This window comes from Bos javanicus, chromosome 25 (assembly GCF_032452875.1).
Source record: "Bos javanicus breed banteng chromosome 25, ARS-OSU_banteng_1.0, whole genome shotgun sequence".
Lineage (NCBI taxonomy): Eukaryota > Metazoa > Chordata > Mammalia > Artiodactyla > Bovidae > Bos > Bos javanicus.
Window position 1 is genome coordinate 2,059,047 of NC_083892.1, and position 16,342 is coordinate 2,075,388.

At 52.3% G+C, this 16,342-nt stretch overlaps 1 protein-coding gene across 2 annotated transcripts in view; it reads left to right on the top strand.

Annotated features, from left to right (window-relative positions):
* The window catches only part of PDPK1 (3-phosphoinositide dependent protein kinase 1), a 74,099-nt gene that overhangs the window by 22,554 nt on the left and 35,203 nt on the right, over window positions 1-16,342 (top strand). For both annotated transcript variants that reach the window (XM_061400895.1, XM_061400894.1), the window contains exons 2-4: window positions 11,970-12,233; window positions 14,627-14,669; window positions 14,929-15,066. In XM_061400895.1, the coding sequence (XP_061256879.1) occupies window positions 11,970-12,233; window positions 14,627-14,669; window positions 14,929-15,066 (445 nt within the window). The remainder of the gene's footprint in view (window positions 1-11,969; window positions 12,234-14,626; window positions 14,670-14,928; window positions 15,067-16,342) is intronic.

Genomic DNA, 16,342 nt, shown 5'->3' on the forward strand with positions numbered 1-16,342 from the left:
GTCCTTGGCTTGGCGCCTCCCCTCCGGCCCTTCGTGGTGGGGCCTGGGTGGGGCTGGGCTTGTGGCTGCTGTCCCTGCCTCTACCAGGTTCTGTGCACTGGGCTCCGCTTTGCTGGGTTTCTTGAGGTGCTAGGAGGTTCTTAGCAGAGTGTTCTTTGCCAGTGAGCACACCTGACTGGAGAGCAGGGTCCCTCTGGGGCCTAGCTGCTTGGCTGGGGGGGCAGTCGACACCACCCTCTCGCAGGGCCCGGAGGGAGATGCCCTCTCTGCGGTGCGTTGGCTGCGCCCGGCAAGGCCTTCCAGAGCGTCGCCGCACACTCCTCCAGGAAGGCCCGTGGAGTTTGGGATCCTTTCTCTCGCTGCCTGGAGCCTTAGGCAGCAGGATGGCATCCTGACCATAGAAGGCCTGGCTGTGATCCTGATTCCGGAGCTCAGCAGTCCTGTATCACCTCATCTGCCTCGCAGTTAGAGCTGGGCCTCTTCACTCAGTACATTGTTAATTCAGGTTTACTCACAGAAAAGGGAATAGTATTTGGAAAGGGGATGAGCTTCATTTTGGTCGTGAAGGGTTTGTTTTATGATCTGATGACCCTTGGTTGGGAAAACCGTGTGTCTTCTGTGTTCTTTAATCATAAAACTGCTTATAGCATGCTCCGTCTGAGTCGGCTTGAGTGCTTTGTGTAGATTAACTCATTAAATCCTCCTGGCAAGCCTGGAAGTTCCGGTTCTCGTCATCCCTGCTATTAGGTGAAGAGTCTGAGCCTCAGAGAGGTGACATAGCACGTTCAAGGTCATATGGCTAGTGAGGAGTGGAGCTGGGGTCCGGCCTGGCAGAGTGCAGCTTTGAACAGTTTGGAGGTAACTTCTCTTCTTGTACCTGTAACTTGTTTGTTTGAAGTGGTGACTATTAATACGTGAGAGGTTTGGGTGGTTTAGTAAGTCACGGTTAAGCGTTTGGGACAGTTCACTCTTGTGATATCATGGAGTTCGTTTCTTCCTCAGCAGGTCTGTAGGTAGAAATTTGAAACTCCTCGGAGCCGAGACACTTTGAAAGCATCTAGTTGAGATTGCTTCAGTACGGGGTGTGCAGGTCCCCAGGTTTGAGTGCTTGGCTGTGTCACGGAGTGACAGGCTCCCCACTCAGGCTGAAAGACTGGCTCTCATCACGCCAACCATGAGTCTAGCTTTAGGCTTCCGAGCTTGTTGTTCATGTGAAATTCTTGCTTAATGTGCACTTTATCCTTTTTAAAGAGATAAAGATACAGAGATGAGAAAGAAGATCCAAAGGGATCCGAGGAACTTGGGGCAACCCCGCCCTCCTGCGGCCCCTCCCCTGTTTCCTGGCGCTGACTCAGGAGCTGTTTGCTGTTTGCTTTGCTCCTCTCGGTCCCCGGGGCTCAGGTAGGAGTGGACACCTGGTTGGTGCTAAGTGAATATCTGTCAGAATGAACAGATGAATCACTTTTCATTGTAAAGTTTTTTGTTTTTTTTTTAAGAATTTTATTCATTTTTTTGGCTGTGCTGGGTCTTCAGTGCCGCTTGAGCTTTTCTCTGGCTGTGGTGAGTGGGGGCTCCTCTGGTTGCGGAGCACAGGCTTCTCACTGCGGTGGCTTCTCTCGTTGCGGAGCACGGCTTTAGCGCTTGCGCACTTCAGCGCTGGAGCACAGGCTCAGTAGTTGTGGTGCACAGGTTTAGCTGCTCTACAGCGTGTGGGAGCTCCCTGGGTTGCGGATCCACCCTGTGTCTCCTGCATTGGCAGGCAGATTCTTCACCACTGAGCCACTAGGGAAGCCCCATTGTAAAGTGTTTTAAACTACATTTCAAAACAGAGGAGGAGAAACCATGAGTCTCTCATCCTGACACAACTTCTCTGAGCGCTTTTGGAGAAGTCGTCATCTCTGCTGAGCCCCTGCACGTGCAGGCCCAGCAGGGGCTCAGGGAGGCCGCCCAGGCTGCGGGCCGTGCCCCCCTGCACGCTCGCCATGGTGCCTGGAGCCTGGTGCATGGTCGCCGCTCTGCTTCCTCATCTGCCAGGCGCAGTACTGTCCTGCCACCGCGTAATTAGGATCTGGGGTGTGTTTTAAAAACACATGGCTCTGAATTTTAAAAACCAGCTTCCGTTCACCCAGCGGTTGGTCTCCTAAGGATTAGGGAAGTCGTCACTTGCAGCTTGGGAAGAGGTGTGGTGTCTGGTGTAGGAAACTTGATGGAAGCTGGAAAAATAACCTGTGGGTCATTGTTTTCCTTTGCTCCAAATTCATTTGCATTTTCATCTATTTGTCAATCAAATATTTGTCAAATTTAGCAGTTTTGAATGTTGGATACTGGACTTGTTTTTCAGTGTTGGTTTATTTATTTGACTTGCGGGGTTGGGGCCGGGTGTAGTTGTGGCGTGTGGGATCTAGTTCTCTGACCAGAGATGGAACATGGGCCCCTGTACTGAAGTGCGGAGGCTCAGCCCCTGGACTACCAGGGAAGTCCCTGGATTCTGGATATTTTGATGCTCATATTTTCCTAAACTCCCTTAGTGGTTGATAGTGTCATTAAACCTTGATGTGTTTTTGTGGATATGAAAATTAATTCATCTCATTAATTTTTCCTTTAGAGTTTCTACCTCTTAAGAGGAGACTGCTGAACTCAATCCTCAAAGAAATTGAAAGTCCTATGTTCTTATATACACATTGCTGTAAAACCAGTTTAAGTGTACAGAAAATGCCCAGTTTACGGACGATGCTTTTCCAAGTTCATTTGGAAGTCGGTTGTTTGAGACGTGGGCTTGTCTGCTGTCAGGGATGCTCAGGTGCTGCCCTGGGCCTGCCCGGAGATGGTGGGCCCTCGGGTGCCTCCTGCTGACTTGGTCACATGGCCCGGCGATGGTGCGGGATGCGGTGTGTGTGGGGCGGTGTGACCGCGCTTCCAGAGACGTCACAGGTGCTGGGTGTTGGTGGCGCCGGCTCTTCAGACTGAGTTCAGTTGAGAACAGCCGTCTGTCCCTGTCCGCGGTGGAGCAGAGCCACAGGCTCCACTTCGTGCATTTCTAGAAGCCAGAGAGAGGAACAGAGGGGCCCTGTCCTGTGGGGGTTAGAGGGTGCTGGTGCCGGGAAGTGGAGAAGCGGGGGTGGGGGTTGCGGCCCCTGGCGTGGGCTCCAGCCTTCCCTCAGTGGGAGATGCTTCACTTGGGTGCGCCGCGTGTGTCGGGAGGCCTGCAGTCAGGACTTGTGGTAACGCTGCGCTGTCAGGACCCGGTGGAGAGCCGTGTTCTCGAGGACTTGTGACCAGGGCAGAGGAGGCTGGGGGACAGGGTGCTGGAGCTTTAAATTTCTCCTGAGACTTACATTTCAGAAGCTGTTGAGTAACCAGATGTATTTGTTTACCATAATTTTGGGTCACCAAGTGGGTGGTGGGCTGACGGGGCTGTGCTGGGTGGGAGTGACTCACTCAAGGCCCCGGGCACCCCGGGCAGTGCTGTCTCCACAGGGCGCAGGGCCTGAGGGCTGGGAGGAAGTCCTCGTGAGCCTGACCCCTGCCCCGGGCCAGAGCTGGTGAGAGTCCTCTGGACCACGGTGAGGACGTCTCAGAGTTCCTTCTCTGCAGCTTAATTATCACCTCGAAACCTTACAAAATCAACCCTTTAGAGTAACAGCGGGAGTACAGATAAACATTTGGGCTTTTCACTGTGGGCGAGGGATTTCTTCATAGGCTTTTCATTTTACAGTTGATGCTTTTAAAATGCTTTAAAAGGTAACATTGCGACTATCATTTTACTGCCGAATTGAAATTGTTCATTAAGACATACCCATACCAGCGAGTTATGACTGCAGGGAGAGAAAGCAGGAGCCCTGAGCTGTCCCTGTGAGCGGCACTCTGTCAGTGTGGCCCTGAGACGCAGTCTCGCGCTGAGGCATGTCGCTGGGGCGCTGTGGCTGAGGCAGGAAGGAAATTGCAGAATTCCACGAAGGAGAAAGGCTGGCAGTGACAGGCCCCTGTGTCACCATGCCTGTGGTGCTGGTGCAGAGTGGGAGCTTCTGGGGCGTGTCCAGAGCGGCCGTGGTCTGGTGGCCAGCATCTGCCGCCCAGGGCTGACGTGGGACCCCACATTGGGGTTCAGCCGGCATCAGACTCGGGTGCAGGAGGCGCCTGGACCCTACGGGAAGCCCCACTACTCAGGCTTCTCCCTTGAGGTTTGCGGTGCCCAGAGGGTGCCAGAAGTGGCCAGAGGAGGGGGTTTCAGGGATCCTGAGGTCTTGCCTGGCATCCAGAGGTCCTGTCTGGACGCGGCCTGTCCCAAGGGTCAAGCGGACGACTGTGAGTCTAGCGCTGCTCTGCCGCCGGGTCTTTGCGTTGCCCAGTCCTCTCCCTGAAGGTTCCCCACCTCCTCAGGTCTTTGTTCAGAGGTCACCTTCCCAGTGGGGGCGCCTCTGGTCGTTACATTTGCAGCCCTCTTGTCTTCCTTCCCTGCTGTATTTTCTCACAGTGATTTATCACCATTTGAGATGCTGGGTTTTGCCTGGCTTTTGTTTTTTGGGGTCAGCCTGCCTCCACTAGAACGTGGGCCTCTTGAGGGCATGGGCTCGGTTCTTTGCTGTATCTACTGTGCCTAGGGCAGTGCATGGTGTAGAGTAGGTGCTCAGTGAATGTTTGTTAATGAAGTAGATAAAACTGTGTTTAAAAAAATATTTATTCAACTGTTCCAGGTATTAGTTGAGGCACTCAGACCCTCGATCTTTGTTGCAGCACACAGGATCTTTAGTTTTGGCATACCAATTCTTAGTTGCAGCATGTGGAATCTAGTTCCCCGACTGGGGATCGATCCCGGGCCCCCTGCATAGGGAGTCCTGCGTCTTAGCCACTGGCCCACCAGGGAATCCCCTGAAGCAGTGTGGTCTTGAGGGCACTGCATTTACCTTAAGTCCCTGAAGCGCCTGTGAAGTGCTGGTGGTGGCCCTGCCCTTTCTTATAAAGCCTGTGGGGGAGAAAAGCAGGTGTGTTTATAAAGCCTGTGGGGGAGAAAAGCAGGTGTGTGTGTGTGTGTGTGTGTGTGTATTGCATCATCTGTTACTGCCATTTCAGAATGACTAGGTTTTCTTTCGGACTCATAAAGGCCGCTGAATCTGAATTTTGAGTCTCAAACATTAGAGGAAAGTGAAACTCTACCTGTGTGATGCGTGGTTGGTTACTTTTGCATCTCGCTTTGTGTGTGTGAGTGTCCCCCTGCGTGCCGTCGCAGCACCCCTGAGCCACTGTCAGCCTCCTGGGACCTGCGGCAGTGCTCCCTAGCTCCCCTGAGCTTGTTCCCCCCGCCCCCCACACGCCCTCCACCTGTGCCCGGCTGCCCTCACACTCTCCTCGGTGAGTTCTGGGTCTGAACCCGCGTCTGTCACTCCCTCTCCCTTAGGATGTTGCTTCCTAGAGGTAGGGACCGCGTCTGCCTGGGCCTTTGCTAGCACAGTGGCCATGTTTGTTGAGTCTGGGTTAATAACGTAGTTCATTTACCTCCTTTAAGAAACAGTGATGAACAGAATGAGCGCATGTATTTTCATGAAATAACAGAAGGTGTTGGAGAAGAGGGTGTCCTTGGGGAAGTCACTGAGGCACTGTCGGCGGGATGCAGTTGGGGTCTCAGAGCTCTGCGACCCTCCTTCCTGGGTTGTGGGCAGCGGCACACCGGGGCAAGCCTGCTGTGCGGGGGTGAGGGTGCAGAGGTTCGGGGCGGTGGCGGGGTTCTGGCATTTGAGGGGGGGACGGTGCTTGTGTCGGAGCAAGGTGCCTGGTGTGTGTGCAGACCCGGCGTCCTGTCCCCACCCCTCAGCCTGGCCCCAGGGCCACCTTTCCACCCGCTGGCAGCTCCAGCGCACGCGGTTTCTCTGCTCCGACTCCAGTCAAGCCTTCTGCTTCAGTGCCCACCAGGCTGAAGTGGGCGCAGCTTAGCTCTGGCTCCAGAATCTTCTGCAGCTGTCCAGAACATGCTGACAGTTGCAGCCGGCTTCCAGCGGTGAAAGACTTACTAGTTTCTGTTGGTTTATGTGGTGTGTGTCCTTCAAGAGTGGCCTGTCAGCTCCTGCCTTCATACCTGTCATTGAAGTTGTGCTTTGGGGCTGGCAGCTTGCCAGAGTTCAACACTTGTGAGAACAAGTGTCGGCCTCAAGGGCCTTGGTGTTTAGTGGTGGGAAATCCCTGGGCTCCAGCCTTTGTCTCGTGACCAGCTTTGGGGGGATAAAGGTGGCCGGGGTGTTTTCCGAGGCACTCATCACAGACTGGTGTTGAGTAGGACCTGAGCGGATTTCTTCAGCACGACCCTCTGCTCCTTCCCTTGTCGTTGGCCGGCCAGGGGCGCTCGGTGTCACAGGTCTTGAGGCAGGTCCAGCTCTGTCGAGATGGCTTGATCTTCAGCACGCCTCGGATTTCCGCATGTCCACCAGAAGTGCTGCCGCCTGGAGGGAGGCTGCGTGTGGGGTCTGTGCCGCTGAGGTCAGGAGCAGACCTCTATGTTTTGTGCTGTCCTTCGAGAACCTGTTGTGGAGAAACTGCTCTGTTGGAGAGGAAGTGCTCAGGAGCATGTCTGTGTCAGCTCGAGTCTCATTAGATGCACCTGTCGTTGTCTTTGGAGGCTGCCGTCGTGGGCTGGACGCGTGTTCATTTCGCATCCAGGAGGCTGCAGCTGAAGAGTACGGCCCTCAGCAGGTGTTCCTGAGGCCGGCAGAAGGCGCGTTCACCGTGTGAGCCTCCCTGGCTGCCTGATGCCCGGGCCATCTGCCTCTGCTCGAGCTGGCTCGAGGGTGGTGGTCCTGCCAGGTTTTGTCCCCATGCGTGCGGACGCCCGGGGCCTGCTGCCTGCGCCGCCTCCAGCGCCACCTCGGGGATGGCCTCTGCTCTCCGTGCTGTCCCTCGCCTGGGCTGAGGCCCGTGTGAGACCCACGTGGCACCGTTGCTGGAATACTCACTGGGTCCAGAAGCATGTCTGTAAAATTACCTGTTTTCAGGTCCATGAATCAACTCATCACGTTTTGTTATCTAAAAACTTGATGTTTGAGATTTTACTCAGTAGTTCATGTGTCAGTTTTGAATCAGAAGCAGCATTTGCCACTGTCTGGTGCGTTTCCCGTTGTCTCCTAGAGCCTTGCTTGGCGGGAGCGGGTCGCTCAGGTGAGGTCAGTAACCGGCTGCACGTAGCAGGACCCGTGGTGCTCTCCCTGCCCCCATCCCGTTGGGCAGCAGTGACCCCACTGGGCATGTGAGCCACCCGTCTGAAGCAGTGCCTGGGGTGGCGCTGCCGGAGCGCCGGCTCTTTCCTCCCCATCTCGTGGAGTCCCTTCGGGTCCCACAGCCCTGCTGCGCCTCAGTCCTGGGCCTGAGAGTTTGCACTTGGGATGACTCGGCGGGCACAGGGAGCGCTTACCCCTTGGCTGTGTCTGGGAAGCCTGTGAGGTGCTCGGTGGCCTGGGGCACAGCCAGGCCCCTGGCCTGGATGCTGAGGACAGCCCGGGCCTGTCTTGGTTCCTGATGGACCTTGGCATGGTGGCTGTGACCTTCTCCCTACTTCCCACTGCCCTGGAGGACAGAAGGTTCCAGCTGATATCCAGGGGAAGCTCCTGAGTTTGATTACACTTCTCTTAGCTTCCCTGGTAGCTCAGGGGTAGAGAACCTGCCTGCAGTGTAGTAGACGCAAGCGACATGGGTTTGATCCCTGGGAAGGATCTGCTGGAGGAGGGCACGGCAACCTACTCCAGTATTCTTTCCTGGAGAATCCTGGGGACAGAGGAGCCTGGCAGACTATAGTCCATGGGGGTCACAAAGAGTTGCACACGACTGAGCAGCTAAACAACACTTCTGTTAGGATTGTATGCCTTGTTTATAGGGACAAACCCTTAAGGTACTGGCTGAACCACAGAGCTGAGTCCAGCCCTCGTACCTCTCCCGAGATGGAGGGTTTATGAGGTGCATCAGCCACACTAGACCTACTGTGAGCCTCAGTGTGTCCATGGAGACGGCAGTGTTCCAGAAGGAACCGGTGCGCCTCGGGCTCCCATTCCGGCGAGAGGGACCCACTGCTGGTCACGTCTGTGCTGTCGGCCACGTTTAAAAAGGCAAGTTTTCTTAGATAGGCTTTACAGCACTTGTTAGTCACAGTCTCCTAGTGTTTCATTGATTTTGTGTGTTGAGTTAGTTCCTTCATATTTGTGTACCTTGCCTGAAGTGAAAATGAAGCCTGCCCATCCCAGCTGGGGAGCAGCTCTGGAGCTGGCGTGTGCTGTGTCCTCTGGGGTGACCTGCCTGCGCCAGCCTTGCCTGGCCTGGCCTGCCCTGCCGGGGGCAGCCCAGGCTCCTGCCTTTCTTGCCATCCGCTGCCTCGCTTCTCCTCCTCTGTGCTCATCACATTTGGCTCGCAGGGTGTTCCACCTAGATGTGTCTTACTTGTTTGGCTTTTGTGCCTCTTAGGATGAGCGTCTGTCTCCATCCGCTTTCCCCCTGTGGTTGAGCTGTCGCAGTCCGCACACGTTGGTTGCTGTGCCCGCCTGTCCAGCCTTTCTTGGTGCACTTCCTGTAGGACTCTGGCTTCTTTATAGTTCTCTACATCTCTTCCCCGTATTAATGGAGAGAGAAAATTTTTATCTAGCCTTTCTGAACAAACATAGTTTGAGTAAACTCAGGGAGATGGTGAAGGACAGGGAAGCCTGGCGTGCTTCATTGCAGGGGGTTGCAAAGAGTCAGACACAACTGAGCGACTGAGAAACAGCCATGTACGTGTAAGAAACAACTTTGGCCACACCCCTTTACGTGTTTAAATTCATAAAGCTAAGTGTTCAGGCGTCTTCAGCCTGCTTTTTTGTTACCATGTTGATGCACTTCTTACCACCTATCTGTGTGTATCGTTGCAGTCTCGATCCAGTTTCAGCTTATTCTTAGTGGCTGTACTTATGTTTGCAGGGACACAGCGTGGCCAGTAACAGTCCCTGCAGGCCAGCTTCCCTGCCTTTTCCTCCCACACAGACAGCCTCCTTTTCAGACGTAGCAGAGGATTGCAGCCCATGTTGACAGCCTTCTTCCTGTTCCAAGATGTGGAGCCAAGTGCTCTCCTGGTTCTTTTAAAGGGCAGGACTGTTAGAAACAAATCTGGGCGCTCTGAGTTCGTTCTGTGTTGTTCCACAACAGTCTGGTGATGAGTAGGCCCATGATGTCACTCCTGGAACGCTTTAGGCTCAGACTGGAAGGGCTTTTCTTTTTAACGGTTGTGGGCACAACTTTTGTGTATGTCCGATTTAACTTTGACACTATCTAAAAATCCTTCCTTAATGGCCATCTAAATTTTTAACTGTACGTCTGGCCACCTCTCCTAAGTATTCTTATGTATCTCACTGATGAAAATTTTGTTGTCACTTTGTTGACAGGTTACTGTATTGCTGTCCAAAACCATTTTAGTGGCAGCACGGGTCCATGGTGCTGGCCACAGTTGGATGGGTCAGCGTGCTTTAGCATAGTCCTGCCAGCCTTTGGTGTCTCTGTGTGTTGTAGACATACTTAATCATTCTTCTTATCTAATAATTCATCCCCCCAGCGTCTCCCCATAGTTAAAAATGTGTGCTGTGGTCTGGGGCTCTCGCTTGTATTTAAGAGACACATTTTCACAGCTCTGAGCTACTTGAGTTTTTTTGGTGCCTATTCTTTTGTTAAAAAACAGGCTTGATTGTTTATGGATTCGAATGAGATATATAAATTTATGTAGTCATTTGTGTGATACAGCTATTTTTATAACAGCTTATTGAGATATAATTCATATACTGTATAATCTGCCTATTTTAAAAGTGTCTAATTCAGTGGTTTTAGTGTATTTATGAGGTTATATGTCCCCACTTTCCAATTCCAGGACATCCTTCTCATTCCAGAAAGAAACCCCCGACCCATTAGCAGCCACTCTGTTCTCCCCTCCTGCCAGCCCCGACAACCACCAGTTTTCCTTTCTTTGTAGATCTCCTCATCTGGACATTTCACACAGATGGAATCACACAGTGTGTGGCTTTTGTGTCAGGCCCTTTTCACATCCCATAGCGTTTGCGTGTTCATCTGTTTGGTAGAGTATATCAGTACTTCCTTTTTATGGCTGAGTATTCAGCTTTTTTATAGCTGCAGTGCATTTTGTTTATTCATTTATCTGTTGATTGTCCTTTCCAACCCTTTTAGTTATCTATAATGCTGCTGCGAACATGCTTGTACAGGATTTGTGTGAACCTGTGTTTTCATTTCTAGGAGTGGGGTTGCTCGGTTGTACGGTACCTGTTTCCTTTTGAGGAACTGTTGTATGTTTTCTGATGTGGTTGCCCCATTTGACATCCTACCAGCAGTGTGAGGGTTCCAATTTCTGTGCGTCTCCATCAACACTTGTTAGTATCTTTTTGATCCTGGTATGTGTGAAATGGAATTTCATTGTGGCTTTGACTTGCATTTCTATAGCAGCGAATGATGTTGAGCCTCTTTTCAGGTACTTTTTCGCCATTTGTATGGTTTTTTTCTTGGAGAAGTGTTTACTCAGATTTGTTGACTGTTTTTAAATTGTGTTTTGTTTTGTTTTTAATTGAATTGTTTGAGTTCTTTATACAGTCTGAATGCAAGTCCCTTATCAGATAGATGATTTGTAAATATTTTCTCCCGTTCTTTGGCTTGTTCTTTCCCTTTGTTAGTGGTGCCTTTGAAGCACAGAAGTTTAAAATTGTGATGAAGTCCCTTTGATCTGTTTCTTCTTTTGTTCCTGTGCTTTTGGTTTCATATCTAAGAAACCATTGCCAAAATCATAAAGATTTACTCCTATATTTTCTTCTAAGAGTTTTCTAGTTTTATTTCTTACATGTAGATCTTTGATCCATTTGAGTTAAATTTTGATGTGGGAAAGGCAGCCACCTTCATTTTTCTGCGTGTGGATATCCAGTACCATTGGCCGAAAAAGGCTTTTTCCCCTTGAAGCCTTGGCACCCTTGTCAAAGATTGATTGGCCATAGACTTAGGAGTTTTCTTCTAGACTCTGCTCCGTTCACCACTGCGTGTATCGTTACACAGCACCACACTGTCTTGATTACTATAGCTTTGGAATGAATTTGGAAACCAGGTAGTGTGAGTCCTCCAGTTTTGTTCTTTTTTTTGAGATTGTTTGGCTATTCTGGATTCCTTGAATTTCCATAAGAATTTTAGAATCATCTTGTCAGTTTCTGCAAGGAAGCCAGCTTCTTTTAATAGGGATTGCAAATTTTAAAAACTTGTTAGGTTTTAAAATTTGTTTAAATAACTAAAAAAACATAAAATTCTTGAATTTGGAGGTAACTTGGGTGTGCAGTGAGCATTTTGGCTCTAAATCAGTTACTTTTCCAAGTTGTTAAGCATTATCCACTACTGTTCTTTTTGAGCAGCTTGTTTCTTCTTCATCAGCTGTACCTTTCATGCGCGGTTGGCAGTTCTTGGACTCTTCTTTCCATTTGGTTACTCTCTGTGTTCCGGGACTGCTTAGGTACCCGCTCTGTTTAGCTGTGGGACACAGTCTGAAGCTGGTCTTTTTGTTCAAGCCCTGGGTGCCTTCTGTGCATCTCGCCTTATATCATGTGTGGGTGGGTGAGCAGGGGAGGGGTTCTGGGATGGGAGACCCTGAGGTCACAGGTTTGGACCAGCTTGCTCTGTGACAGGCCACAGAAGGTGTTTAGGGAAGGCCAGCTGAGCAGGGCTGGGGGCGTTGGAGGCGTATGCGGTGCTGAGGGAGCCTGTGAGGGCGGGTCGATGCTGGGTGGGGGGGTCGTAGGCGCGCAGACCGGGCAGGGTGAGGTTTGAGCAGGAGGAGACTTCAGAGTAGAGGGCCGCGGCCAGGGCTGCACGTCCGAACATCGGGCGGCCTGCCTGTGCTTGGTGATGGCTCAGCGACATCTAGACTTGAGTTCATACGTTCAGAACAGTGAGCCGCCTTGAACCTTACCTCTCTTTTCCTGTGCCCCCAGTATGACACGGTTCCCATTCAGTCCAGCGTGGTGTTATGCTCCTGCCCATCCCCATCAATGGTGAGGACCCAGACTGAGTCCAGCACGGCCCCCGGCGTTCCCAGCGGGGGGAGCAGGCAGGGCCCCGCCATGGACAGCACCGCGGCCCAGCCCCGGGCGAGCGCCAGCGCTCTGCAGCACGCCGCGCAGCCCCCGCAGCCTCGGAAGAAACGGCCCGAGGACTTCAAATTCGGGAAGATTCTCGGTGAAGGCTCGTTTTCAACAGTGAGTACACGCCGCTGCCGTTTGTTGGACGAGGGTGTTCTCTTTGGGAGCACTGGCCTTTCTCGGGACGCAGAGCTGGGCGCTGAGATGCTGTGGTGGCGCTCCACCCCAGAGGAGCCTCTCGGGCCCCTTGGGGATTCGTCTCCTACATGTAGTGAAGGTGACTTGGGGCTGGCTGCCACCAGTCAGATCAGATGGTTAAAATATCGAAGCTGTGATTTTTGTAGGTGAAAGCTTTAAAAGGCATTTCATAATCTTGTTTTTAATTTTCTAAAAAATCCAGTGAAATTTTATTCTCGTCAGGCATCAGCAAGTGACATTTCCTATCATTGTGTCCTATTGGCAAGACCCTGGGAGTTTTCTGTTCCTTAGATTGAACATCAGTATTGGTGTCAGTGTCTGTTCATAGTTGTTGGGAAGCATTCAGTTCAGTTCAGTTGCTCATTCGTGTCCAACTCTTTGCAACCCCATGAACCGCAGCACGCCAGGCCTCCCTGTCCATCACCAAAAATTTTCCATTTATGAAATATTTCAAACTACAAAGAACGTGACATATTACAGCTCACCCATGTTCCCAGTATCATTTTAATTGTTAACTTTTGCTCCGTTCACATTTTTATTTTAGATTTTTTTATTGGCAGTATTTAAGTTATGAAAGAATTGGGTCCTCATGATAAAAACCTTCAACTTTGAGAATAAGGCCCAGTAGGTCTGGTACTCACAGGTCCTTTCAGAAAGAGAAAAACTGTTTTGGAAAGAACCTTGGGTGTTCTGCAGTTACTTGCACGAGTCCAGTAAAAGAAGCAGTGTTCTCCTTCTCTCAGCTGGCCCTCACAGGATGTTTATGTTGCCTGGAAAATGAGGACGTGTTTGTGACGTCCCCCCAGCGTCCCTGGGTTTCCACCGTGGGTGAAAGTGCGTGCCATCTGTTCTGGATGCAGAGAAGCCCCAGCTGGTCTGGTCTTCCCGGTGCCCAGCAAAGCCCGAGAGCCCGCAGGCTCTTTTCTGGCGCTGCTGGGAGTCCTGCAGCCTGCGGCCTCCGATTACATGTGCTGCCCGCAGGTCTTTCCCACCACTCTTGCAGCAGGTCTCCAGGGCAGGAGTGGAGGAGAAGAGGCGGCTCCCAGGCTGGGTGCTAGAGAGGGGAAGCTTGGTCCGCTGCCCACGGCTCCCTGAGGGTGCTCCTGCCGTCAGCTTGGGCCGTGTGGACGGACATAGGAGACCTGCGTGGAATGTGCAGTTCACGTGACAGAAGGATGAGACGGCGTCTCCTTCAGAGAGGGCTCCGTTACACGCTAGCGCCCGAGCCACGCGCTTCCTCTCTCTTCTCACCTGGCCAGCGCGTGCTGCTGTCAGCCTTGCGTCAGTCATGACCTCAGGAGGCCGGCCCTTCACCAGCCCTGCTCCTTACCCTCCAGCGGCTGAGGGCAATCCAGGGTTCCTCTTCCACAGAGATCCTTCCCATCTTTCCGCCTGAGCACGTGTAATCCAACCTTGGTCTTACTGACTGCAGAGCTTCACACAGTGCCCAGGGTCACTTGTGATGAACTTGAGGGATTCTGTAATGGGATAGAACTCACAGCCCTGGAGTAGACAGGTTTGCATCTGCTCGTGGGTCCTTGGCCGTTCCCTGCAAGTGTTACAGGAGAGGAATTGGCACCGGCTGGTGGAGGGGGGTGCCCCAGCTCACTGCCAGGGGGGCCGTCAGGCACTGGGAAGTTGTTGCTCAGGTTGTGCCCAGGTGTGTGTAGAAAGGTCTCTTCCCTGTTGTGTGGGGCCCCACCGGTGCTCTGTCTCCAGGGTTGAGGGTCAGGCTGTGCCAGGAGAGGGCACAGCCGGGGGGTGGTGCTGGCATGCTGGGGGTGGCTCTGCCTCCGTTTCCCATGCCCTCCAGGCAGGCGTGGGATTATAGCATCTGCAGGGGGCATCAAAATCAAGTGAAATGGATGGTAACCGTTATTGGTAAAAGCCCAAATTCAGGGCAGCCTTTTGCAGTGAACATGTACCAGGGACATATCCATAGAGTTATTTTTCTGAAGCAATTCCCAATACCCACTTGGTGGAGGTATTACTTGCTGCTGCTTCCCACAGTTTGTTAGGGTTACGCTAGTGCTAAGGTTTGTGAATATATGTTTCACTGCATCGAGGAACATTGACAGATGCTGAGGACCCTTCTGGAAACATGTGAGGAATATCTGTTTCCTTGACTGTGAGAACACGTTGCCTTAGTCACTGACCGTGTTTGTCCGCACAGGGCGGGAGTGTGTAAAGAGGGATTTCAGAGGGGACGGGGTGGTCCTTGTGGTTGGTTGCAGGGTGCCTCGTGAGACTCTGTGCCCTAGTGACTTTGGGTGTTTTTTCTCTTCTTTTTCCCCCTTTTCTTCCCAAACCAGGTTGTCCTGGCCCGAGAACTGGCAACCTCAAGGGAATATGCTAGTAAGTAACTAACTCCAGCGAGCTAGGTTGCTCAGTGTCTAGGAAGCAGGGACAGCGCCCTGGCCCGCGGCCGCCTGGCTGCCCCACCCCGGAGGGCTCTGCGCTGGTCTCGGGGGACAGGGCACTGTTGGTCTTAGAGATCACAAATCTGGTGGGTGTGTTTTGTGAAACACTTTAATTTGTGTTTGATACTTTATGTGTTGTGTCTTTAGTTGTTTTCTTACCATTTCCAATTGCAGTAACTTGCTTCTTTCTTAAGTTAAAATTCTAGAGAAACGCCACATTATCAAAGAGAACAAAGTCCCGTATGTAACCAGAGAGCGAGACGTGATGTCGCGGCTGGATCATCCCTTCTTTGTTAAACTTTACTTCACGTTTCAGGATGATGAAAAACTGTGTATCCTTTGAACACTCAAAGCCTCCGAAATGCCATGCCAGCGATTGCTTATTGTTTTGGAACCATGACCCCGTTTTTGTTTTCAGAAGTAGCCCCTTGCCTGGAAAGGAAAGGGTAGCGTATTCTAGATACAAATGCATTCACATCACTTGCTTTGGGACTCCTGGGATTGCAGACAGTCACTGAAGTCGAACATTGCTTCAAGGGAGATCATCACAGCCACTTTTGAGGTTTTCTATTGGTAAACTTCGTAGCTCAACTGTTTCAGTACTGACGTTGCTAGACCTTTACTGAAAGGCGTTTCCCCCACTCCTCTTGACCAGCGTCCGTGCAGCACCTATCAGGTGTCACATCCTGTGCGCAGAGCAGGGACGTGAGCGAGAAGGGTCGTGGGCATCCAGGGCTCCTGGGAAGTGGGCACCACTCTGCCCTCCCTGGCCTGGGGCTCTGGGGTTTGGTTGGAAGAGGCTTCTTTCCCAGGCTCAGCTGCCCGGTGAGAAGTTCAGGGAGTGACCTCCAGAAACCCAGAACCTTTCTCCCTGCCTCTGGGGCTGTCCCCCACCCCCGCTCCGCCCCTCCCTCCAGGGCTGTGCTCCCTGCTTCTCCACCCTGCCGATTCTTTGCTTTATTTCAGGGCATCCCCTGAACTTGTTCCCTGACGTGTCCTCTAATCCCTGAACACTGTCATTTTTCTTGCTCCTTTGCTCGGGGTTGGGGGGCTTTGTCTATGCCGTCAGCTTGTCTGTTGTTCCCTGGGCAGCCGGGTTGGCCGGTGCTCCCTGCTTCCAGCCCCTCTCCTGCAGCTGTTCTTCCAAACCCAGCCTTCCCTGGCCCCTGGATGCCCGGAGACGCTGTCTGAGCCCCAGCAGACGCTCTTGGCTGCAGCTCGATGGGGGAGGTCACTCAGATTTAAACCTTATTCAGGCTTAAACCTCAGTCTGTGCATCTGCTCTTTTCCTTCTGCCCTTGGGTCTCCAGAGCCCCTCCCCGCCCCCCCACCACCCACCTGGGGGTGGACCTGCCCTGAACCCCCTCCCCTCCTACCCTCCTCTCTCCGCTCTCCACCTTCTGGGTTAAAACTTGTCTTGATCCTCTTTCCCCTTGCACACCGCTTTCTGGCTCCTTCAGCCATCAGTTGAATGTTGTCTTTGGTTCATTGAGAAGGCCTTGTTGAGTGCCGGGGTGGGAACATGGTGGTATGTGAGGTGAGGGCTCTGCCCTCGGGGGGCTTGTGTTTCCCTGCCGAGTTAGATCTACACGGATGATTCCTGGCTGT